The 22,193-nt window shown below is 45.8% G+C and overlaps 1 protein-coding gene across 4 annotated transcripts in view; it reads right to left on the bottom strand.

Annotated features, from left to right (window-relative positions):
- Positions 1-515: 515 nt before the first annotated feature.
- parp8 (poly (ADP-ribose) polymerase family, member 8) overlaps positions 516-22,193 on the bottom strand; it is a 78,163-nt gene continuing 56,485 nt past the window's right edge. For 3 of the 4 annotated variants that reach the window (XM_041900372.2, XM_041900373.2, XM_041900374.2), the window contains exons 26-27: positions 16,690-16,774; positions 15,125-16,023 (exon numbers count right to left, since the gene is read on the bottom strand). In XM_041900372.2, the coding sequence (XP_041756306.2) occupies positions 15,921-16,023; positions 16,690-16,774 (188 nt within the window). In that variant the 3' untranslated portion in view covers positions 15,125-15,920. Of the gene's footprint in view, positions 978-3,910; positions 4,056-15,124; positions 16,024-16,689; positions 16,775-22,193 lie in introns of those variants that run through there. The other variant, XR_006003721.2, reaches the window with a different exon arrangement.

Here is a 22,193-nt window from a genome sequence, read left to right as displayed (position 1 = left end):
TGTGCACCGGGGCCTCCCACTCCTCATTCTATTCTGGTTAGAGCCAGTTTGCGCTGTTCTGTGAAGGGAGTAGTACACAGCGTTGTACGAGATCTTCAGTTTCTTGGCAATTTCTCGCATGGAATAGCCTTCATTTCTCAGAACAAGAATAGACTGACGAGTTTCAGAAGAAAGTTCTTTGTTTCTTGCCATTTTGATCCTGTAATCGAACCCACAATTGCTGATGCTCCAGATACTCAACTAGTCTCAAGAATGCCAGTTTTATTGCTTCTTTAATCAGCACAACAGTTTTCAGCTGTGCTAATATAATTGCAAAAGGGTTTTCTAATGATCAATTAGCCTTTTAAAATGATAAACTTGGATTAGCAAACACAACGTGCCATTGGAACACAGGACTGATGGTTGCTGATAATGGGCCTCTGTACGCATATGTAGACATTCCATAAAAAAAAATCAGCCGTTTCCAGCTACAATAGCCATTTACAACATTAACAATGTCTACACTGTATTTCTGATAAATTTGATGTTCTTTTAAATGGACAAAAAAATTGCTTTTCTTTCGGAAAACAAGGACATTTCTAAGTGACGCCAAACTTCTGAACGGTAGTGTAGATACAACAGTTAGCAATATCTAGACCACAATGCAGCTGTGACCATACTAGGCATTCTATATTATACTACAACATCAGTGTAACTGAATATGGATGTTGTGTTGGTTGAATGTTCCAGGCAGGTTCCAGAATGTTCTTCAGCTGGTGAACTTCTTCTTGTGTTGGGAAATGGCAGCTGATTCAGCAAGCTGTGGCGATGTTGGCAGGGATGTTGTTGTGTTTGGGGGGGCTGTGACTCTGGCTCCTTATAGACAACCGTCTGGTCCTTTCTGCACTCCACAGCCAGGTGGACAAGCCTCTCCTACACTTTCTTCACCATCCACTGCTTCGACCTCTGGTAGAAGATTTGTTTGTACTGCAAGTCTCCTGGAAAGACATGAAGACTGGTCATGAGGACGTGTAAAACATGAAGACTGATCATGAGGACGTGTAGAACATGAAGACTGATCATGAGGACGTGTAGAACATGAAGACTGATCATGAGGATGTGTAAAACATGAAGACTGATCATGAGGATGTGTAGAACATGAAGACTGATCATGAGGATGTGTAGAACATGAAGACTGATCATGAGGATGTGTAGAACATGAAGACTGATCATGAGGATGTGTAGAACATGAAGACTGATCATGAGGATGTGTAAAACATGAAGACTGATCATGAGGATGTGTAGAACATGAAGACTGATCATGAGGATGTGTAGAACATGAAGACTGATCATGAGGATGTGTAGAACATGAAGACTGATCATGAGGATGTGTAGAACATGAAGACTGATCATGAGGATGTGTAGAACATGAAGACTGATCATGAGGATGTGTAAAACATGAAGACTGATCATGAGGATGTGTAGAACATGAAGACTGATCATGAGGATGTGTAGAACATGAAGACTGATCATGAGGATGTGTAAAACATGAAGACTGATCATGAGGATGTGTAGAACATGAAGACTGATCATGAGGATGTGTAGAACATGAAGACTGATCATGAGGATGTGTAGAACATGAAGACTGATCATGAGGATGTGTAGAACATGAAGACTGATCATGAGGATGTGTAGAACATGAAGACTGATCATGAGGATGTGTAGAACATGAAGACTGATCATGAGGATGTGTAGAACATGAAGACTGATCATGAGGATGTGTAAAACATGAAGACTGATCATGAGGATGTGTAAAACATGAAGACTGATCATGAGGATGTGTAGAACATGAAGACTGATCATGAGGATGTGTAGAACATGAAGACTGATCATGAGGATGTGTAGAACATGAAGACTGATCATGAGGATGTGTAGAACATGAAGACTGATCATGAGGATGTGTAAAACATGAAGACTGATCATGAGGATGTGTAAAACATGAAGACTGATCATGAGGATGTGTAGAACATGAAGACTGATCATGAGGATGTGTAGAACATGAAGACTGATCATGAGGATGTGTAGAACATGAAGACTGATCATGAGGATGTGTAGAACATGAAGACTGATCATGAGGATGTGTAGAACATGAAGACTGATCATGAGGATGTGTAGAACATGAAGACTGATCATGAGGATGTGTAAAACATGAAGACTGACCATGAGGATGTGTAAAACATGAAGACTGATCATGAGGATGTGTAGAACATGAAGACTGATCATGAGGATGTGTAGAACATGAAGACTGATCATGAGGATGTGTAGAACATGAAGACTGATCATGAGGATGTGTAAAACATGAAGACTGATCATGAGGATGTGTAAAACATGAAGACTGATCATGAGGATGTGTAAAACATGAAGACTGATCATGAGGATGTGTAGAACATGAAGACTGATCATGAGGATGTGTAGAACATGAAGACTGATCATGAGGATGTGTAGAACATGAAGACTGATCATGAGGATGTGTAGAACATGAAGACTGATCATGAGGATGTGTAACCATACAATAAACCATGTTCATCTGTAAACAAAGGGCCCAGTAGACTGGTATGTGTTTTGTTCCACTCAGAGTCACTAATGGGGCATTGATATGGGCTGTTAGCAAAGATGGGACAAGTTTGAGGGGGCTTGACTTGTAGACAGTCTAGTCATGTATTGTTGTGCACCTCCAGCTATAGACAAGCACTGCCAACGATAGAGTGACTAGGCTAGTAGTATACTGACAGCCCCTCATGGGCATTAATATGGAGTTGGTCCCCCCTATGCTGCTATAACAGCCTCCACTCTTCTGGGAAGGCTTTCCACTAGATGTTGGAACATTGCTGCGGGGACTTGCTTCCATTCAGCCACAAGAGCATTAGTGAGGTCGGGCACTGATGTTGGGCGATTAGGCCTGGCTCGCAGTCGGCGTTCCAATTCATCCCAAAGGTGTTCGATGGGGTTGAGGTCAGGGCTCTGTGCAGGCCAGTCAAGATCTTCCACACCGATCTTGACAAACCATTTATGTATGGACCTCGCTTTGTGCACGGGGGCATTGTCATGCTGAAACAGGAAAGGGCCTTCCCCAAACTGTTGCCACAAAGTTGGAAGCACAGAATCGTCTAGAATGTAATTGTATGCTGTAGCGTTAGGGTATCCTTTCACTGGAACTAAGGGGCCTAGCCTGAACCATGAAAAACAGCCCCAGACCATTATTCCTCCTCCACCAAACTTTACAGTTGGCACTATGCCAAACCCAGATTTGTCCGTCGGGCTGCCAGATGAGGAAGCGTGATTCATCACTCCAGAGAACGCATTTCCACTGCTCCAGAGTCCAATGGTGGCGAGCTTTACATCACTCCAGCTGACGCTTGGCATTGCGGATGGTGATCTTAGGCTTGTGTGCGGCTGCTCGGCCATGGAAACACATTTCATGAAGCTCCCGAAGAACAGTTATTGTGCTGACGTTGCTTCCAGAGGCAGTTTGGAACTCGATAGTGCGTGTTGCAACCGAGGACAGACGATTTTTACGCATTACGTGCTTCAGCACTCAGCGGTCCCGTTCTGTGAGCTTGTGTGGCCTACCACTTCGCAGCTGAGCCGTTGTTGCTCCTAGACATTTCCACTTCACAATAACAGCACTTACAGTTGACCGGGGCAGCTCTAGCAGGGCAGAAATTTGACAAACTGATTTGTTGGAAAGGTGGCATCCTATGACGGTGCCATGCTCTTCAGTAAGGCCATTCTACTGACAATGTTTGTCTATGGAGATTGCATGGCTGTGTGCTCGATTTTAAACACCTGTCAGCAACGTGTGTGGCTGAAATAGCCGAATCCACTAATTTGAAGGGGTGTCCACATACTTTGGTATATATAGTGTAAATACCTTTGACTGTCCTGGCTTCTTTCAAAGTCAGATGATGTTGAGCTTGAGGCTTATTCCAGGCTGAAAGCTTTCATCCAATTGGGTCTACAGGCTCCGTCCTACTGAAGCTGGTGTCCAGGTCAACGTCATCAGCAGCAGCATCAGTCTGTAGGACAAACACTAGTCAGTGATTAGACAGCATTTACTACTCTGTCCCCATCAATACACACTCTAACAAGGTACCATATCCACCCCCCTCATGTCAATAGATCATGCATACTAACCTTAAAACAATACCCATCCACAACAGACACCAGTCGGTCACCCACCCCCACCCCCCCTTACTAATACCTCCCTTTCTCCAATTTAGACTTCAAGCCTTGCATGAACAATCAACTAAGCCTCCATAAGAGAAAACTACAGTAGAAGTTGTAGCCTACTTGTAAACGCACCAACTATGACAACAAGACACTGACCATGTTTAGGCCTAACTCCAGACTATTTACTAACGGGTTGGTTGTTTACAAACAACAAAACCGAGGCGTGCACAACTATAGGGCAAAACAGACAGGGTTGGCTTAGATTGGTTCACAACATGTCAACTACATTTAGTCTCCAATGTTTATTGAAAACGTCAATAAATCTGCACAATGAACACTCTATAGTCTCTCAAATACATCGTTTCAGTTGTTGGTTAGCTAGCAGGCGAATCTTTACCATATTAGCATTGCCATGACATCAGTCAATAACAAGCTGAAAGCATCCATTTACGATTCCCCACATCCAGCAATCTGGCAATCCAGAAACGACAAGACTGACTTCTGCCGCATGGAAGCGCGCACATCATTTTCGTGACGTTGTCATCTAACCCATATATATATATATATATATTCTCATCATGGAAGTCATGGAAAGACTTAGTACATTTTAGTAAGATTTTCGAAGGTGACTTACGTCACTAGTTCCTCTGCATTGGTTGATGGGATCGGACTCCTAACACAGTCAGGGTAGCCTCTGCGGTAACGTTAATTATCTAGCATGACCTCCGTTTTTTCCGCCATCTCGTCAATCCCTGTTGAAGCGCAAAATCGATAGAATAGCATCACTTTCCAACATTTGACGACATGGCAAACCCCATCAATTGAGACTACCGTTCCGTTTCGAAATCCTCTGAGCAGAAGGCGCTGGCTTCTTCTCTGATATAATGGCATTCACACTAATTTAATGTGCATGCCGCCAACAGCTGTAGGGAACGGAGGAAAACATGTAAATCCAAACCACACCCACAGACTCACACTCCTACACAGGCTCAGTCAGTATTCCCTGCAATGTTTCAGCTGTTAATTCCTGAATACCCCAAAATCTTGCAGTCGCAGATATAATTATGTCCAGCAGCTTCTTGGACTCCTTGCTCGTTTGGGTAGTATAATTAATCACTTGCGCAATAAATGCCACACAATCCACCTTCTTAACTATCAATGTATCTGCATCCTCCAACTGATGAATCTCAAATGGCTGCTGGGCATCCACTGCCATAGCTTCGTCAGCTCCACTCACTCCTTCAACAATTTCCCGTGCCTCCATGTAGGAGAACTGCTGTAAAACCCGGATCCGTGCTAGTTCAAACACCTTCACCCTAGCAGTGCACTCCGGAAATTGGAATTTCCACCACAATTACAAAACACAGACTAGACATTTTTATATTTCTTTCCACAGGGCAGTCCTCCACGTCCTGAAATCACTATGAATTCTGGATATTGTGGTTTGCTCACAACCAGGGAATGTAGCTGGCCCATTTCTACCGGCGAGATGCAGAAACGCCTCGTATTTGTGTGTAGTGAGGAAATTCTACATTTTTATGACACATATATGTTAATAACATATGAATGGACATTTATAGTGAAATAGAGCAGTAGTGAAATGTCCCTTTAAATTCCATTATAGAAGTAAAAACTCTAAAGGACAGTAGTGTACATGTCAGTATTAGCTGTGGGATGCTTAACGTTTTCCCTGTGTTTTAAATATCTAGGATTTCCCCAGCTATGTTTACCCTGATCCTGACTACCTGAGCCGTGTACAGGATGAACTGAAGTTCAAAGGACTCTATGGACATCTCTTCTGCACTTCTTAGAACTACCTGTAGGCAACATTGAAGGAAAAGGAGGCCAGATGCCCACCCGGACCCTCCCCTAATGAGTCAGGTTTTTGCAGCCGGAGTCCGCACCTTTGGGGGGGGTACTGTCACGCCCTGACCTTAGACATCACCTGTATTCTCTGTTTGGTTAGGTAAGGGGTGTGATTTGGATACATTCTAGTGTATCTATTTCTATGTTGGCCGGGTGTGGTTCCCAATCAGAGGCAGCTGTCGATCGTTGTCTCTGACTGGGGATCATACTACCTATGTTGTGGGATCTTGTTTCTGTTTCTGATTGTTTGATGTTTAGCCTCTTGAACTTCACGTTCTGTTGGATTTTGTTATTTTGTCGGTGTTTCTTAAAATAAACGACTATGTACGCATACCACGCTGCACCTTGGTCCTATCCTTTATACACCAGACGTGGCCGAAGGTCCGATCCTTTATACACCAGACGTGACCGAAGATCCCACCACCAACGGACCAAGCAGCGTGAACAGGAGGAGCAGACATGCTGGACATGGGAGGAGATATTAGACGGAAAAGGATCATGGACGTGGGAGGAGATCCAGGCAGGTATGGATCGCCTTCCTTGGGAGCAGACGGAGACAGCGAGGGAGAAAAAACGACGACTCAAAAGGTCCAGATCACTAAGGAAGCCAGAGAGGCAGCCCCAATAAAACATTTTGGGGGGAGGCACAGGGGGTGGTGGGCGAAGCAGCAGGAGGCCCTGAAAGACCTGCAGCTCAGCACTCTGAGAGAGGAGACCACCACCTTACGGGGGCTGATAGAGAAGAGGGAGCAGGAGATCTCCCTTCAGAAGGAGGCGCTGCAGAAGGCCCTCAGGGAGAAGGAGTCAGTGGATGCACGGAGAGAGGAGCTGGCCAGACAACAGGAGGAACTGAGAGAGGAATTAACCCTCCAGCAGCAGAGAGCTGGGGCGGCAGGTAGCTTAGTGGTTAAGAGCGTTGTGCCAGTAACCGAAAGGTCGCTGGTTCTAATCCCTGAGCCGACTAGGTGAAAAATCTGTCGATGTGCCCTTGAGCAAGGCACTTAACCCTACTTGCTCCTGTAAGTCGCTCTGGATAAGAGCGTCTGCTAAATGACAAAAAAATAAAAAAAATAAAAAGGCAAACAACAATTAATAAAAAAAGGTTACAAAATAAATTTTATAAAAAATATATATAATAATAATATGCCACTTAGCAGACGCTTTTATCCAAAGCGACTTACAGTCATGCGTGCATACATTTTTGTGTATGGGTGGTCCCGGGGATCGAACCCACTACCCTGGGCGTTATAAGCGCCGTGCTCTACCAGCTACCAGCTCTTAGAGCAGAGGATGGTGGAGCCAGGTTTCAGAAGAGAGCCAACTCCCCGCACTCGCTTTGAGGAGCGTGTGACCGTGCAGGCACCAGGCTATGCGCCGGCTTTACGCACTGTGCCGCCTCAGCCCGGTACGGCCCGTGCCTGCTCCTCGCACCAAACCAGTGGTGCGTGTCTCCAGTCCGGTACGGCCCGTGCCTGCTCCTCGCACCAAACCAGTGGTGCGTGTCTCCAGTCCGGTACGGCCCGTGCCTGCTCCTCGCACCAAACCAGTGGTGCGTGTCCACAGCCCAGTGCGTCATGGGCCAGCGCCCCGCACTGCCCCATGGCACGAAGCCTTCAGTGATGATCCATGGCACGAAGCCTTCAGTGATGATCCATGGCACGAAGCCTCCTGTGATGATCCATGGCACGAAGGCTCCAGTGATGGTCCATGGCCCTGAGCCTCCTGCGACTGTCTGCAGTCCAGAGCCTCCGGCGACGGTCTGCAGTCCAGAGTCTCCAGCTCCGATCAGCTGCTTTAATCCAGTGCCAGAGCAGTCCGCTCCACCGGAACCCTAGTCCAGCTCCGGTCAGCTGCTACATTCCAGTGCCAGAGCAGTCCGCTCCACCGGTGCCCAGTTCAGCTCCGGTCAGCTGCTCCACTCCTGAGCCAGAGCAGTCCACTCCACCTGTGCCTAGTCCAGCTCCGGTTATCTGCTCCCTACCAGAGCTGGGGCAGTCCGCTCCACCGGTGCCCAGTCCAGCTCCGGTTATCTGCTCCCTACCAGAGCTGGGGCAGTCCGCTCCACCGGTGCCTAGTCCAGCTCCGGTTATCTGCTCCCTACCAGAGCCGGGGCAGTCCGCTCCACCGGTGCCTAGTCCAGCTCCGGTTATCTGCTCCCTACCAGAGCCGGGGCAGTCCGCTCCACCGGTGCCTAGTCCAGCTCCGGTTATCTGCTCCCTACCAGAGCTGGGGCAGTCCGCTCCACCGGTGCCCAGTCCAGCTCCGGTCAGCTGCTCCACTCCTGAGCCAGAGCAGTCCACTCCACCGGTGCCTAGTCCAGCTCCGGTTATCTGCTCCCTACCAGAGCTGGGGCAGTCCGCTCCACCGGTGCCCAGTCCAGCTCCGGTTATCTGCTCCCTACCAGAGCTGGGGCAGTCCGCTCTACCGGTGCCTAGTCCAGCTCCGGTTATCTGCTCCCTACCAGAGCCGGGGCAGTCCGCTCCACCGGTGCCTAGTCCAGCTCCGGTTATCTGCTCCCTACCAGAGCTGGAGCAGTCTGCTCCACCGGTGCCTAGTCCAGCTCCGGTTATCTGCTCCCTACCAGAGCTGGGGCAGTCCGCTCCACCGGTGCCCAGTCCAGCTCCGGTTATCTGCTCCCTACCAGAGCTGGGGCAGTCCGCTCCACCGGTGCCCAGTCTGGATCCGGTCGTCTACTCTTCCCCCATGCCGGAGCCATCCGCTCCTCCGGGGTCCGAGCCGGAGCCAGACGTCAACCCCTCTCCAGGGTCGGGGTCTCCCACACCAGGGTCCAGACAGGACTTGGTGCATCGCGGGAGGACTGCCGGGCCGGGACCAGACGTCAGCCCCTCTCCAGGGTCGAGGGCTCCCACACCAGGGTCCAGACAGGACTTGGTGCATTGTGGGAGGACAGAGGGGGAGCATCGCACCGAGGTCCAGACCGGACTCGGGCGTGCAAAGGGGAGGCAGGATGGGAGAAGAGTTTACTGCCTACGTCACGTCCGAAGCCGGAGCCGGAGCCGCCACCGAGGCTAGATGCCCACCCGGACCCTCCCCTAATGAGTCAGGTTTTTGCAGCCGGAGTCCGCACCTTTGGGGGGGGGTACTGTCACGCCCTGACCTTAGAGATCACCTGTATTCTCTGTTTGGTTAGGTCAGGGTGTGATTTGGATACATTCTAATGTATCTATTTCTATGTTGGCCGGGTGTGGTTCCCAATCAGAGGCAGCTGTCAATCGTTGTCTCTGATTGGGGATCATACTTAGGTAGGCAAAATGGCTGCCTATGTTGTGGGATCTTGTTTCTGTTTCGGCTTGTTTGATGTTTAGCCTCTTGAACTTCATGTTCTGTTGGATTTTTTTTTATTTTGTCGGTGTTTCTTAAAATAAACGACTATGTACGCATACCACGCTGCACCTTGGTCCGATCCTTTATACACCAGGCGTGACCGAAGATCCGATCCTTTATACACCAGGCGTGACCGAAGGTCCGATCCTTTATACACCAGGCGTGACCGAAGGTCCGATCCTTTATACACCAGGCGTGACCGAAGGTCCGATCCTTTATACACCAGGCGTGACCGAAGATCCGATCCTTTATACACCAGGCGTGACCGAAGGTCCGATCCTTTATACACCAGGCGTGACCGAAGATCCGATCCTTTATACACCAGGCGTGGCAGAAGGTCTGATCCTTTATACACCAGGCGTGGCAGAAGGTCCGATCCTTTATAAACCAGGCGTGGCAGAAGATCCGATCCTTTATACACCAGGCGTGGCAGAAGGTCCGATCCTTTATACACCAGGCGTGACTGAAGGTCCGATCCTTTATACACCAGGCGTGACCGAAGGTCCGATCCTTTATACACCAGGCGTGACCGAAGGTCCGATCCTTTATACACCAGGCGTGACCGAAGATCCGATCCTTTATACACCAGGCGTGGCCGAAGATCCGATCCTTTATACACCAGGCGTGGCCGAAGATCTGATCCTTTATACACCAGGCGTGACCGAAGGTCCGATCCTTTATACACCAGGCGTGGCAGAAGGTCCGATCCTTTATACACCAGGCGTGGCAGAAGGTCCGATCCTTTATACACCAGGCGTGACCGAAGATCCGATCCTTTATACACCAGGCGTGGCCGAAGATCCGATCCTTTATACACCAGGCGTGGCCGAAGGTCCGATCCTTTATACACCAGGCGTGGCAGAAGGTCCGATCCTTTATACACCAGGCGTGGCCGAAGATCCGATCCTTTATACACCAGGCGTGGCCGAAGGTCCGATCCTTTATACACCAGACGTGGCAGAAGATCCGATCCTTTATACACCAGGCGTGGCAGAAGATCCGATCCTTTATACACCAGGCGTGGCCGAAGATCCGATCCTTTATACACCAGGCGTGGCAGAAGATCCGATCCTTTATACACCAGGCGTGGCAGAAGATCCGATCCTTTATACACCAGGCGTGGCAGAAGATCCGATCCTTTATACACCAGGCGTGGCAGAAGATCCGATCCTTTATACACCAGGCGTGGCCGAAGATCCGATCCTTTATACACCAGGCCTGGCAGAAGATCCGATCCTTTATACACCAGGCGTGGCAGAAGATCCGATCCTTTATACACCAGGCGTGGCAGAAGATCCGATCCTTTATACACCAGGCGTGGCAGAAGATCCCACCACCCAATGCAGCTGATATTACATGTGTAATATGAAGGGCGGCAGGTAGCTTAGTGGGTAAGAGCGTTGTGCCAGTAACCGAAAGGTCGCGGGTTCTAATCCCCAAGCTGACTAGGTGAAAAATCTGTCGATGTGCCCTTAAGCAAGGCACTTAACCCTAATTGCTCCTGTAAGTCGCTCTGGATAAGAGCGTCTGCTTAATGACAAAAAAAATAAAAAAGCGTGAAATTAAGACCTTGCTAGATTATATTTCAAATAATATATATGACATGTATATAGTGTACTTTACAAATACATATGAAGGTAGAATTGTGGTTTACACTAATCTGAGTAAAGAAACATCATCAGTAAAATATAAATTGTGGTTTCTCAGCAAGTTTGAATTTAATAAACATGTACATAAGCTGCTATTTTTATAATGTGTAAAAAGCCAAAAAAAAAGCTCCATTCATTTGCAAAATAAAGAAAATGCCATAAAAACTCAAAATAAAATATTTGGCCTCCTTGTTGTGGTAATATTTACAATATATTCAATATGTATTGTCATATATTACCATTAATCCAACGACTATAAGGCACCAACTGCTAAGTAGCATAGTAATATAATACTTTTATTCACTATTAATTGTGCAGAAAATTACAAAGTAAGACATCCAGATCAAAGAAACACTAAATCACAAAGTGGATCAAATGAAATATACTGCTTTGGTCTCCATTCAACTGATTTAGGTTTCCTGTCATAGTGGGAAACTGTGACTTTTCAACTTTTTAGTTCCTTCTGAATTGACAGCGGTCATCACTTGGTGTACTTGATTATGCTTCCAGTTCAACAATATGCCTGCCCTTGGTGCTCCTCCCTCTTTCATGAGATTCACGATACTGTGTTACCGTAGCTAAAATACAAAATGCGATCTTGAATTGAAGTTCATAATGAATTGATTAGACATCAAATTATAACTCCATCATTCACAAATAGTAGTCTTTTCAGTACATCATTTCTGATCCATTAACACAACATGCATATTTAAAACAAATCAGAAGTTTTTTTTATTTTTATCTTTGACAATGTTTGGTATGTGAATGTGTTGCAAGTGTAATTTAAATGTTTTCATTCAAATTCTGAGTTGGAGTTTACTGTAATATTTTTGATCAACTTAAAATATTGCAAGAATTGTTCTCAAGTTGTTGTAAGATTTGATTACTACCTGATTAGTAGTAGGCCTATGCTGTCCTCCAAAATCAGTTCTCAACACTGTTGTTAGCATGATATAACAGATGTAATATCCGTTCTCAACACTGTTGTTAGCATGATATAACAGATGTAATATCCAGTCTCAACACTGTTGTTAGCATGATATAACAGATGTAATATCTGTTCTCAACACTGTTGTTAGCATGATATAACAGATGTAATATCCAGTCTCAACACTGTTGTTAGCATGATATAACAGATGATCACTGATGTACGTTTTCTATAAACTATAGGCAAGCTAACCATTGCTAGCTGATTGGCTGGCTAAATAGTTAGCATGAGTGCAGTATGTACTAAGTCGGCTGTCAAACCTACTTCATACCAGTGACAGTCTAAAGATGGCTCTCTGATATGTATGTCACCCAAATGTCTGGATACTGTTCATGAAAAATATTAGGAACATAACATCTTTGCAGTCGGAAACCAATTCACAAAATCAACGTCCACCAGTGATTCACTTTATATTGACATGTCCTGGCCAGGTTCACATTACTATTCCAAGACAGATATTGCAAAAATATTAATATGAAATCATATTAAATAGTGTGATATGGTCACTGAATTATGCAATAACACAACATGTTGCTCATTTGCCTTCACTGTCTTCTATGTTTGGGTGGCAGGTAGCCTAGCGGTTAAGAGCAGGTAGCCTAGCGGTTAAGAGCAGGTAGCCTAGCGGTTAAGAGCAGGTAGCCTAGCGGTTAAGAGCAGGCAGCCTAGCGGCAGGTAGCCTAGCGGTTAAGAGCAGGTAGCCTAGCGGTTAAGAGCAGGTAGCCTAGCGGTTAAGAGCAGGCAGCCTAGCGGCAGGTAGCCTAGCGGTTAAGAGCAGGTAGCCTAGCGGTTAAGAGCAGGCAGCCTAGCGGCAGGTAGCCTAGCGGTTAAGATCAGGTAGCCTAGCGGTTAAGAGCAGGTAGCCTAGCGGTTAAGAGCAGGTAGATTAGCTGTTAAGAGGATTAGCCAAGTGGTTAAGAGCAGGTGGCCTAGCGGCAGGTAGCCTAGCAGTTAAGAGGAGGTAGCCTAGCGGTTAAGAGCAGGTAGCCTAGAGGTTAAGAGCAGGTAGCCTAGCGGTTAAGGGCAGGTAGCTTAGCGGTTAAGAGGAGGTAGCCTAGCGGTTAAGAGCAGATAGCCTAGCGGTTAAGAGCAGGTAGCCTAGTGGCAGGTAGCCTAGCGGTTCAGAGCAGGTAGCCTAGCGGTTAAGAACAGATAGCCTAGCGGTTAACAGCAGGTAGCCTAGCGGTTAAGAGCAGGTAGCCTAGCGGTTAAGAGCAGGTAGCCTAGGGGTTAAGAGCAGGTAGCCTAGGGGTTAAGAGCAGGTAGCCTAGGGGTTAAGAGCAGGTAGCCTAGGGGTTAAGAGCAGGTAGCCTAGGGGTTAAGAGCAGGTAGCCTAGGGGTTAAGAGCAGGTAGCCTAGGGGTTAAGAGCAGGTAGCCTAGGGGTTAAGAGAAGGTAGCCTAGCGGTTAACAGCAGGTAGCCTAGCGGTGGGGAGGCAGGCAGCCTAGCGGTTAAGAGCAGGTAGCCTAGCGGTTAACAGCAGGTAGCCTAGCGGTGGGGAGGCAGGTAGCCTAGCAGTTAAGAGCATTGGGCCAGTAACCGAAAGGTCGCTGGTTCGAATCCCTGAGCCAACTAGGTGAAAAAGATCTGCCGATGTGCCCTTGAGCAAGGCACTTAACCGTAATTGCTCCTGTAAGTCGCTCTGGAAAGAAGCGTCTGCTAAATTATGTAAATGTATTTATTTACCTATATTTGTTACAATAACTTGAAATATATTTAAACTGTAAAATCATTAGTGATAAAACAATAACATTCAAGAAATATGACCTGTGACTTACAGTAATGTTTTTTGGGGAAACTTAAGACTTGTGTATCATGTACAGAGGGGTTGGTGTCCTAATAGAACAATATCAATGTATACTTTAAACCAACATAATTTCCTTAGAAATATATCATTTACAGTGAACACAAAGGGGTAGTATCTGAGCTCAGATTGGTCTTTAAAAGCACAGCTGAGATCTGATTGGTCTTTAAAAGCACAGCTGAGATCTGATTGGTCTTTAAAAGCACAGCTGAGATCTGATTGGTCTTTAAAAGCAAAGCTGAGATCTGATTGGTCTTTAAAAAGCACAGAAACATAACAACAAGCAGCAAACACCAATGCTTAGTATGTATATATATCCCCCCCCCCACCCCCCCCTAACAAAAGGAACCGCTTTTAAATGTTCTTTAAATTGGGGCTCCGATTATACATCCACACCCAACCATATTTTTCTAATCAAAGTATAAAGATCAATCTGAAATGTTTTAATACTGAATTGCTTTTTTTAAATAGGTTGTGAGTGCTAAGTGTGCGGAACTTATGAATTGGCAGATGGATCATATCAATACTGTAAAATGTATCTATTCTTGACTGGAGTCAAAAGTCTTTGCCATTGTAAACCAGTAGACCCCCTATTAAAAGGAGAAGCAACCAATATATACATTTCCCGGTATGATATGTGAAGGAAAACTGATCTACTTCCTAAATTAACACAGCATACATTTCTGCTCATGTTTGATGACATCTCAGTGAAAGCTCTTACACTTAGGGTCGGATTCAATCCAATCGGCCCTTAAAGGGCCATGCACCATTTAAAGGCAACGTTACCGCGGTCGAGGAGAAGGCCTTCTGCAGATGTCGGCTCAATGGGAAATTACCTTCAAAAAGGTGCACTATGCAGAAATCGCTCTGTCATTTCCTGGTTGCTAAAATTCTAATAGCTTGCTTAATGGTGGTCCTCTGACGCTCAATGGGTAGAGCACGGCGCTTGTAACGCCAGGGTAGTGGGTTCGATCCCCGGGACCACCCATACGTAAAAAATTTATGCACGCATGACTGTAAGTCACTTTGGATAAAAGCGTCTGATAAATGGCATATTATTATTACTATTAATTTCAGTTTATGTGACAAAACAAGTAAGTTTAGTGTAGAGAATCATTGTACCATTTAAACTGCTGTGAAATATATTTTCCCATAACCAAAAATATTATATTTTCAGCTGTTTGAAGCTGGTGTACAAAACCGAAAGTAAGAGACGCAAAAAACGAAACTTAACGACGGGAAGCATAGAAATAGCTCACATAGAGCAGATCTACCGCTTCTTAGACTTGCTTTCAATGAGAATGACAGATCTGTAACACACATTTCTATGTGAATTTCGCTATAACGCGGATCTTCCGCAGTCCTGATTGAAACCTGGCCTTTGTGTCTATTCTACTCAATATATTGCTGTGTCCTTCGGTCTACATGGAATGGTTACCAATATAGTACGCCACCGTCGAAAAGAATACAACTAATTTTTTTTGTTTAATTTTAAAATAATCAAGTGGAAAAAGGCTTTTTTAGTTTTTTAGATTATGACCCAGTTGTTGGAACAAATATATGACATTAAGAAAAATAAAGTGCATATTAACACCTTCAGTGTACACAAAGTACATTGTATTTTAAAAAGGTACAACTCTTTTATAGTAAACAAGGTCCGATAGACAGGAAGGGAACAAATCGTTATTTTTCCTGAAAAGGTCCCACATCTACTAGCAAGAAGTCTCAAAATATTCACCAAATCAGTCAAACAGAGACGTACCGTGTCTTCAGAAAAACAGGACTCTCCATAGTATTTATAAACTTAGCAAAATGTGTTCTTCCCTAAAGGGTTTTGCTGTGTTGCAGTTGTAAATATGTGTTGTTGGTTTCACCAAGGTTAAAAACACTGTAGCTATTTCCTTGAAGATTTCAAACTTTTGCTAAGTTAATTGATGTGTTCTCTGCATTGGTCGGAAAAACACTTGTTACGACGGGCTTCCGCAGCTCAAAAAATCCAGCTTTGAGGAGAGGTGGAGGCAGCTGTATTACTGGAAGGACATTTCCATTTCAGTGAGGTTCATCCCGTGGCGGTCTGGTTGCCGATGACTCGTAGGATCTCGCGATGGATGCCAGCGTCTTGTGTGTTGATGCTCGTATCTCCCACCTGGCCATCTTCATAACTGGATCAGAAGAAACACACAATAATATCACGCCTCAGTACTACCAACCCTGTGATCAGAACATATTCACAGTTGGAACTCCAGCTATTCAACTGAGATAAAGTTGAAATGTTCACTTGTAATATCAAATATATTATTGAGATCTCTTTGGCTTTGTCGAAAGGAAATACAGAAAGTTTGCTTTTATGAATTTAACACCACTGTCTGTCTGAACACTGTCATGTCTTTACTACTTACTCGAAGAAGAAGCGTGTACAGACGTGGTCGTATACTTACACGAAGAAGAAGCGTGTACAGATGTGGTCGTATACTTACTCGAAGAAGAAGCGTGTACAGATGTGGTCGTATACTTACACGAAGAAGAAGCGTGTACAGATGTGATCGTATACTTACACGAAGAAGAAGCGTGTACAGATGTGGTCGTATACTTACTCGAAGAAGAAGCGTGTACAGATGTGATCGTATACTTACACGAAGAAGAAGCGTGTACAGACGTGGTCGTATACTTACACGAAGAAGAAGCGTGTACAGACGTGGTCGTATACTTACACGAAGAAGAAGCGTGTACAGACGTGGTCGTATACTTACACGAAGAAGAAGCGTGTACAGAGGTGGTCATATACTTACACGAAGAAGAAGCGTGTACAGACGTGGTCGTATACTTACACGAAGAAGAAGCGTGTACAGACGTGGTCGGTGTTTGGGACGACCCAGATGTCTCCATGTTTGTGCAGGTCTGGGGACGTGATGACTGGAAGAGAAGGAGAAGGACATATTATTTAGTTCACATATAAACTCAGCAAAAAAAGAAGCGTCCCTTTTTCAGGACCCTGTCTTTCAAAGATAATTCGTAAAATCCCAAATAACTTCACAGATCTTCATTGTAAAAGGGTTTAAACACTGTTTACCATTTTTGTTCAATGAACCATAAACAATTAATGAACATGCACCTGTGGAACGGTCGTTAAGACACTAACAGCTTACAGACGGTAGGCAATTAAGGTCACAGTTATGAAAACTTAGGACACTAAAGAGGCCTTTCTACTGACTCTGAAAAACACCAAAAGAAAGATACCCAGGGTCCCTGCTCATCTGTGTGAACGTGCCTTAGGCATGCTGCAAGGAGGCATGAGGACTGCAGATGTGGCCAGGGCAATAAATTGTAATGTCCGTACTGTGAGACGCCTAAGACAGCGCTACAGGGAGACAGGATGGACAGCTGATCGTCCTCGCAGTGGCAGACCACGTGTAACAACACCTGCACAGGATCGGTACATCCGAACATCACACTTGCGGGACAGGTACAGGATGGCAACAACAACTGCCCGAGTTACACCAGAAACGCACAATCCCTCCATCAGTGCTCAGACTGTCCGCAATAGGCTGAGAGAGGCTGGACTGAAGGCTTGTAGGAATGTTGTAAGGCAGGTCCTCACCAGACATCACCGGCAACAACGTCGCCTATGGGCACAAATCCACCGTCGCTGGACCAGACAGGACTGGCAAAAAGTGCTCTTCACTGACGAGTCGCGGTTTTGTCTCACCAGGGGTGATGGTCGGATTCGCGTTTATCGTCGAAGTAATGAGCTTTACACCGAGGCCTGTACTCTGGAGCGGGATTGATTTGGAGGTGGAGGGTCCGTCATGGTCTGGGGCGGTGTGTCACAGCATCATCGGACTGAGCTTGTTGTCATTGCAGGCAATCTCAACGCTGTGCGTTACAGGGAAGACATCCTCCTCCCTCATGTGGTACCCTTCCTGCAGGCTCATCCTGACATGACCCTCCAGCATGACAATGCCACCAGCTATACTGCTCGTTCTGTGTGCGATTTCCTGCAAGATAGGAATGTCAGGGTTCTGCCATGGCCAGCGAAGAGCCCGGATCTCAATCCCATTGAGCACGTCTGGGACCTGTTGGATCGGAGGGTGAGGGCTAGGGCCATTCCCCCCAGAAATGTCTGGGAACTTGCAGGTGCCTTGGTGGAAGAGTGGGGTAACATCTCACAGCAAGAACTGGCACATCTGGTGCAGTCCATGAGGAGGAGATGCACTGCAGTTCTTAATGCAGCTGGTGGCCACACCAGATACTGACTGTTACTTTTTATTTTAACCCCCCCTTTGTTCAGGGACACATTATTCCATTTCTGTTAGTCACATGTCTGTGGAACTTGTTCAGTTTATGTCTCAGTTGTTGAATCTTGTTATGTTCATACAAATATTTACACATGTTAAGTTTGCTGAAAATAAACGCAGTTGACAGTGAGAGGACGTTTCTTTTTTTGCTGAGTTTGTTATCAGTTAATACATCTCCATTGTTGTTCTGTGGTTGCTCCAGCCACTAGCTTCAAAAGCCACAAAGTAAGATTCCACAGCCACAAAGTCAGATTCCCCCGCCACAAAGTCAAAATTGGCACCAGAAAATAGCTTTTTGGTCTTCATTTCAGGTTAGCGTTAAGCGTAAGGTTAGCAGTTTGGTTAAGGTTAGGGTTAGTTTTAAAATCGAATTTTAAGAAGATCCATTTTAAAAATGTGTGGGATTTATGACTTTGTCAAATAAATAAAAATGTATTTGTCACATGCCCCTTTAACCAACAATGCAGTTTTAAGAAAAATAAGAGTTAAGAAAATATTTACAAAAAAACTACAGTAAAGAAAATTAATAAAAGAGCAACAATAAAATAACAATAACGAGGCTATATATACAGGGGGTACCGGTACCGAGTCAATGTGTGGGGGCACAGGTTAGTCGAGGTAATATGTACATGTAGGTAGGGTTAAAGTGACTATGCATAGATAATAAACAGCGAGTAGCAGCAGCGTAAAAAGGGTGGGGGGGTCAATGCAAATAGTCCGGGTAGCCATTTGATTAGCTGTTCAGCAGTCTTATGGCTTGGGGGTAGAAGCTGTTAAGAAGCCTTTTGGACCTAGACTTGGCGCTCCGGTACCGCTTGCCGTGTGGTAGCAGAGAGAACAGTCTATGACTACAGTGGCTGGAGTCTTTGGCAATTTTTAGGGCCTTCCTCTGACACCGCCTGGTATAGAGGTCCTGGATGGCAGGAAGCTTGGCCCCAATGATGTACTGGCCATACGCACTACCCTCTATAGCGCCTTGCGGTCGGAGGCCGAGCTGTTGCCATTCCAGGCGGTTATGCAAACAGTCAGGATGCTCTCGATGGTGCAGCTGTAGAACTTTTTGAGGATCTGAGGACCCATGCCAAATCTTTTCAGTCTCCTGAGGGGGAATAGGCTTTGTCGTGCCCTTGTCACGACTGTCTTGGTGTGTTTGGACCATGTTAGTTTGTTGGTGATGTGGATACCAAGGAACTTGAAGCTCTCAACCTGCTCCACAACAGCCCCGTCGATGAGAATGCGGGTGTGCTCGGCCCTCCGTTTCCTGTAGTCCACGATCACCTCCTTTGTCTTAATCACGTTGAGGGAGAGGTAGTTGTCCTGGCACCTCACTGCCAGGTCTCTGACCTCATCGTTGTCGGTGATCAGGCCTACCACCGTTGTGTCGTCAGCAAACTTAATGATGGTGTTGGAGTCATGCTTGGCCATGCAGTCATGGGTGAACAGGGAGTACAGGAGGGGACTGAGCACGCACCCCTGAGGGGCCCCCGTGTTGAGGATCAGCGTGGCAGATGTGTTAACCTAACCTTACCACCTGGGGGCGGCCCGTCAGGAAGTCCAGGATTCAGTTGCAGAGGAAGGTGGTTAGTCCCAGGATCCTTAGCTTAGTGATGAGCTTTGAGGGCATTATGATGTTGAACACTGAGATGTAGTCAATGAATAGCATTCTCACATACAGTTGAAGTCGGAAGCTTACATACACCTTAGCCAGATACATTTAAACTCAGTTTTTCACAATTCCTGACATTTAATCCTAGTAAAAATGTCCCGTCTTAGGTCAGTTAGGATCACCACTTTATTTTAAGAATGTGAAATGTCAGAATAATATTAGAGAGAATGATTTATTTCAGCTTTTATTTCTTTCATCACATTCCCAGTTGGTCAGAAGTTTACATACACTCAATTAGTATTTGGTAGCATTGCCTTTATATTTTTTAACTTGGGTCAAACGTTTCAAGTAGACTTCCACAAGCTTCCCACAATAAGTTGGGTGAATTTTGGCCCATTCCTCCTGACAGAGCTGGTGTAACTGAGTCAGGTTTGTAGGCCTCCTTGCTCGCACACGCTTTTTCAGTTCTGCCCACAAATGTTCTATAGGCTTGAGGTCAGAGCTTTATGATGGCAACTCCAATACCTTGACTTTGTTGTCCTTAAGCCATTTTTCCACATCTTTGGAAGTATGCTTGGGGTCATTGTCCATTTGGAAGACCCATTTGAGACCAAGCTTTAACTTCCTGACTGATGTCTTGAGATGTTGCTTCAATATATCCACATCATTTCCCTTCCTCATGATGCTATCTATTTTGTGAAGTGCACCAGTCCCTCCTGCAGCAAAGCACCCCCACAGCATGATGCTGCCACCCCAGTGCTTCACGGTTGGGATGGCCCCCCTTTTTCCTCCAAACATAACGATGGTCATTATGGCCAAACAGTTCTATTTTTGTTTAATCAGACCAGAGGACATTTCTCCAAAAAGTACGATCTTTGTCCCCATGTGCAGTTGCAAACTGTAGTCTGGCTTTTTTATCGCGGTTTTGGAGCAGTGGCTTCTTCCTTGCTGAGCGGCCTTTCAGGTTATGTCGACTGTGGATATATATACTTTTGTACCTGTTTCCTCCAGCATCTTCACAAGGTCCTTTGCTGTTGTTCTGGGATTGATTTGCACCAAAGTACGTTCATCTCTAGGAGACAGAACGCGTCTCCTTCCTGAGCGGTATGACAGCTGCGTGGTCCCATGGTGTTTATACTTGCGTACTATTGTTTGTACAGATGAACGTGGTACCTTCAGGCTTTTGGAAATTGCTCCCAAGGATGAACCAGACTTGTGGAGGTCTACAATCTTTTTTCTGAGGTCTTGGCTGATTTCTTTTCATTTTCCCATGATGTCAAGCAAAGAGGCACTGAGTTTGAAGGTAGGCCTTGAAATACATCCACAGGTACACCTCCAATTGACTAAAATTATGTCAATTTGCCAATGAGAAGCTTCTAAAGCCATGACATCACTTTCTGGAATTTTCCAAGCTGTTTAAAGGCACAGTCAACTTAGTGTATATAAACTTCTGACCCACTGGAATTGTGATACAGTGAATTTTAAGTGAAATAATCTGTCTGTAAACAATTGTTGGAAAAATTACTTGTTGTCATGCACAAAGTAGATGTCCTAACCGACTTGCCAAAACTATAGTTTGTTAACAAGAAATTTGTGGAGTGGTTGAAAAACGAATTTTAATGACTCCAACCTAAGTGTAGCTAAACTTCCGACTTCAACTGTAGGTGTTCCTTTTGTCCAGGTGGGAAAGGGCAGTGTGGAGTGCAATAGAGATTGTGTCATCTGTGGATCTGTTGGGGCGGTATGCAAATTGGAGTGGGTCTAGGGTTTCTGGGATGATGGTGTTGATGTGAGCCATGACAAGCCTTTCAAAGCACTTCATGGCTACAGACGTGAGTGCTACGGGTCGGTAGTCATTTAGGCAGGTTACCTTGGTGTTCTTGGGTACAGGGACTATGCTTGAAACATGTAGGTATTACAGACTCGGTCAGGGACAGGTTGAAAATGTCAGTGAAGACACTTGCTAGTTGGTCAGCGCATGCTCGGAGTACAAGTCCTGGTAATCAGTCTGGCCCTGCAAACTTGTGAATGTTGACCTGTTTAAAGGTCTTTCTCACATTAGCTATGGAGAGCGTGATCACAGAGTCGTCCGGAACAGCTGGTGCTCTCATGCATGCTTCAGTGTTGCTTGCCTCGAAGCGCACATAGAAGTAATTTAGCTCATCTGGTAGTCTCGTGTCACTGGGCAGCTCGCGGCTGGGCTTCCCTTTGTAGTCCTTAATAGTTCGCAAGCCCTGCCACATCCGACGAGCTTCGGAGCCGGTTTAGTAGGATTCAATTCAATCTTAGTCCTGTATTGATGCTTTGCCTGTTTGATGGTTCGTCGGAGGGCATAGCAGGATTTCTTATAAGCGTCCGGGTTAGAGTCCCGCTCCTTGAAAGCGGCAGCTCTACCCTTTAGCTCAGTGCGGATGTTGCCTGTAATCCATGG

Source organism: Coregonus clupeaformis, chromosome 16 (assembly GCF_020615455.1).
Source record: "Coregonus clupeaformis isolate EN_2021a chromosome 16, ASM2061545v1, whole genome shotgun sequence".
Taxonomy (NCBI): Eukaryota; Metazoa; Chordata; class Actinopteri; order Salmoniformes; family Salmonidae; genus Coregonus; species Coregonus clupeaformis.
The sequence above is the reverse complement of the archived record's forward strand: the minus strand, read 5'-3'. Positions and strand labels throughout refer to the sequence as shown.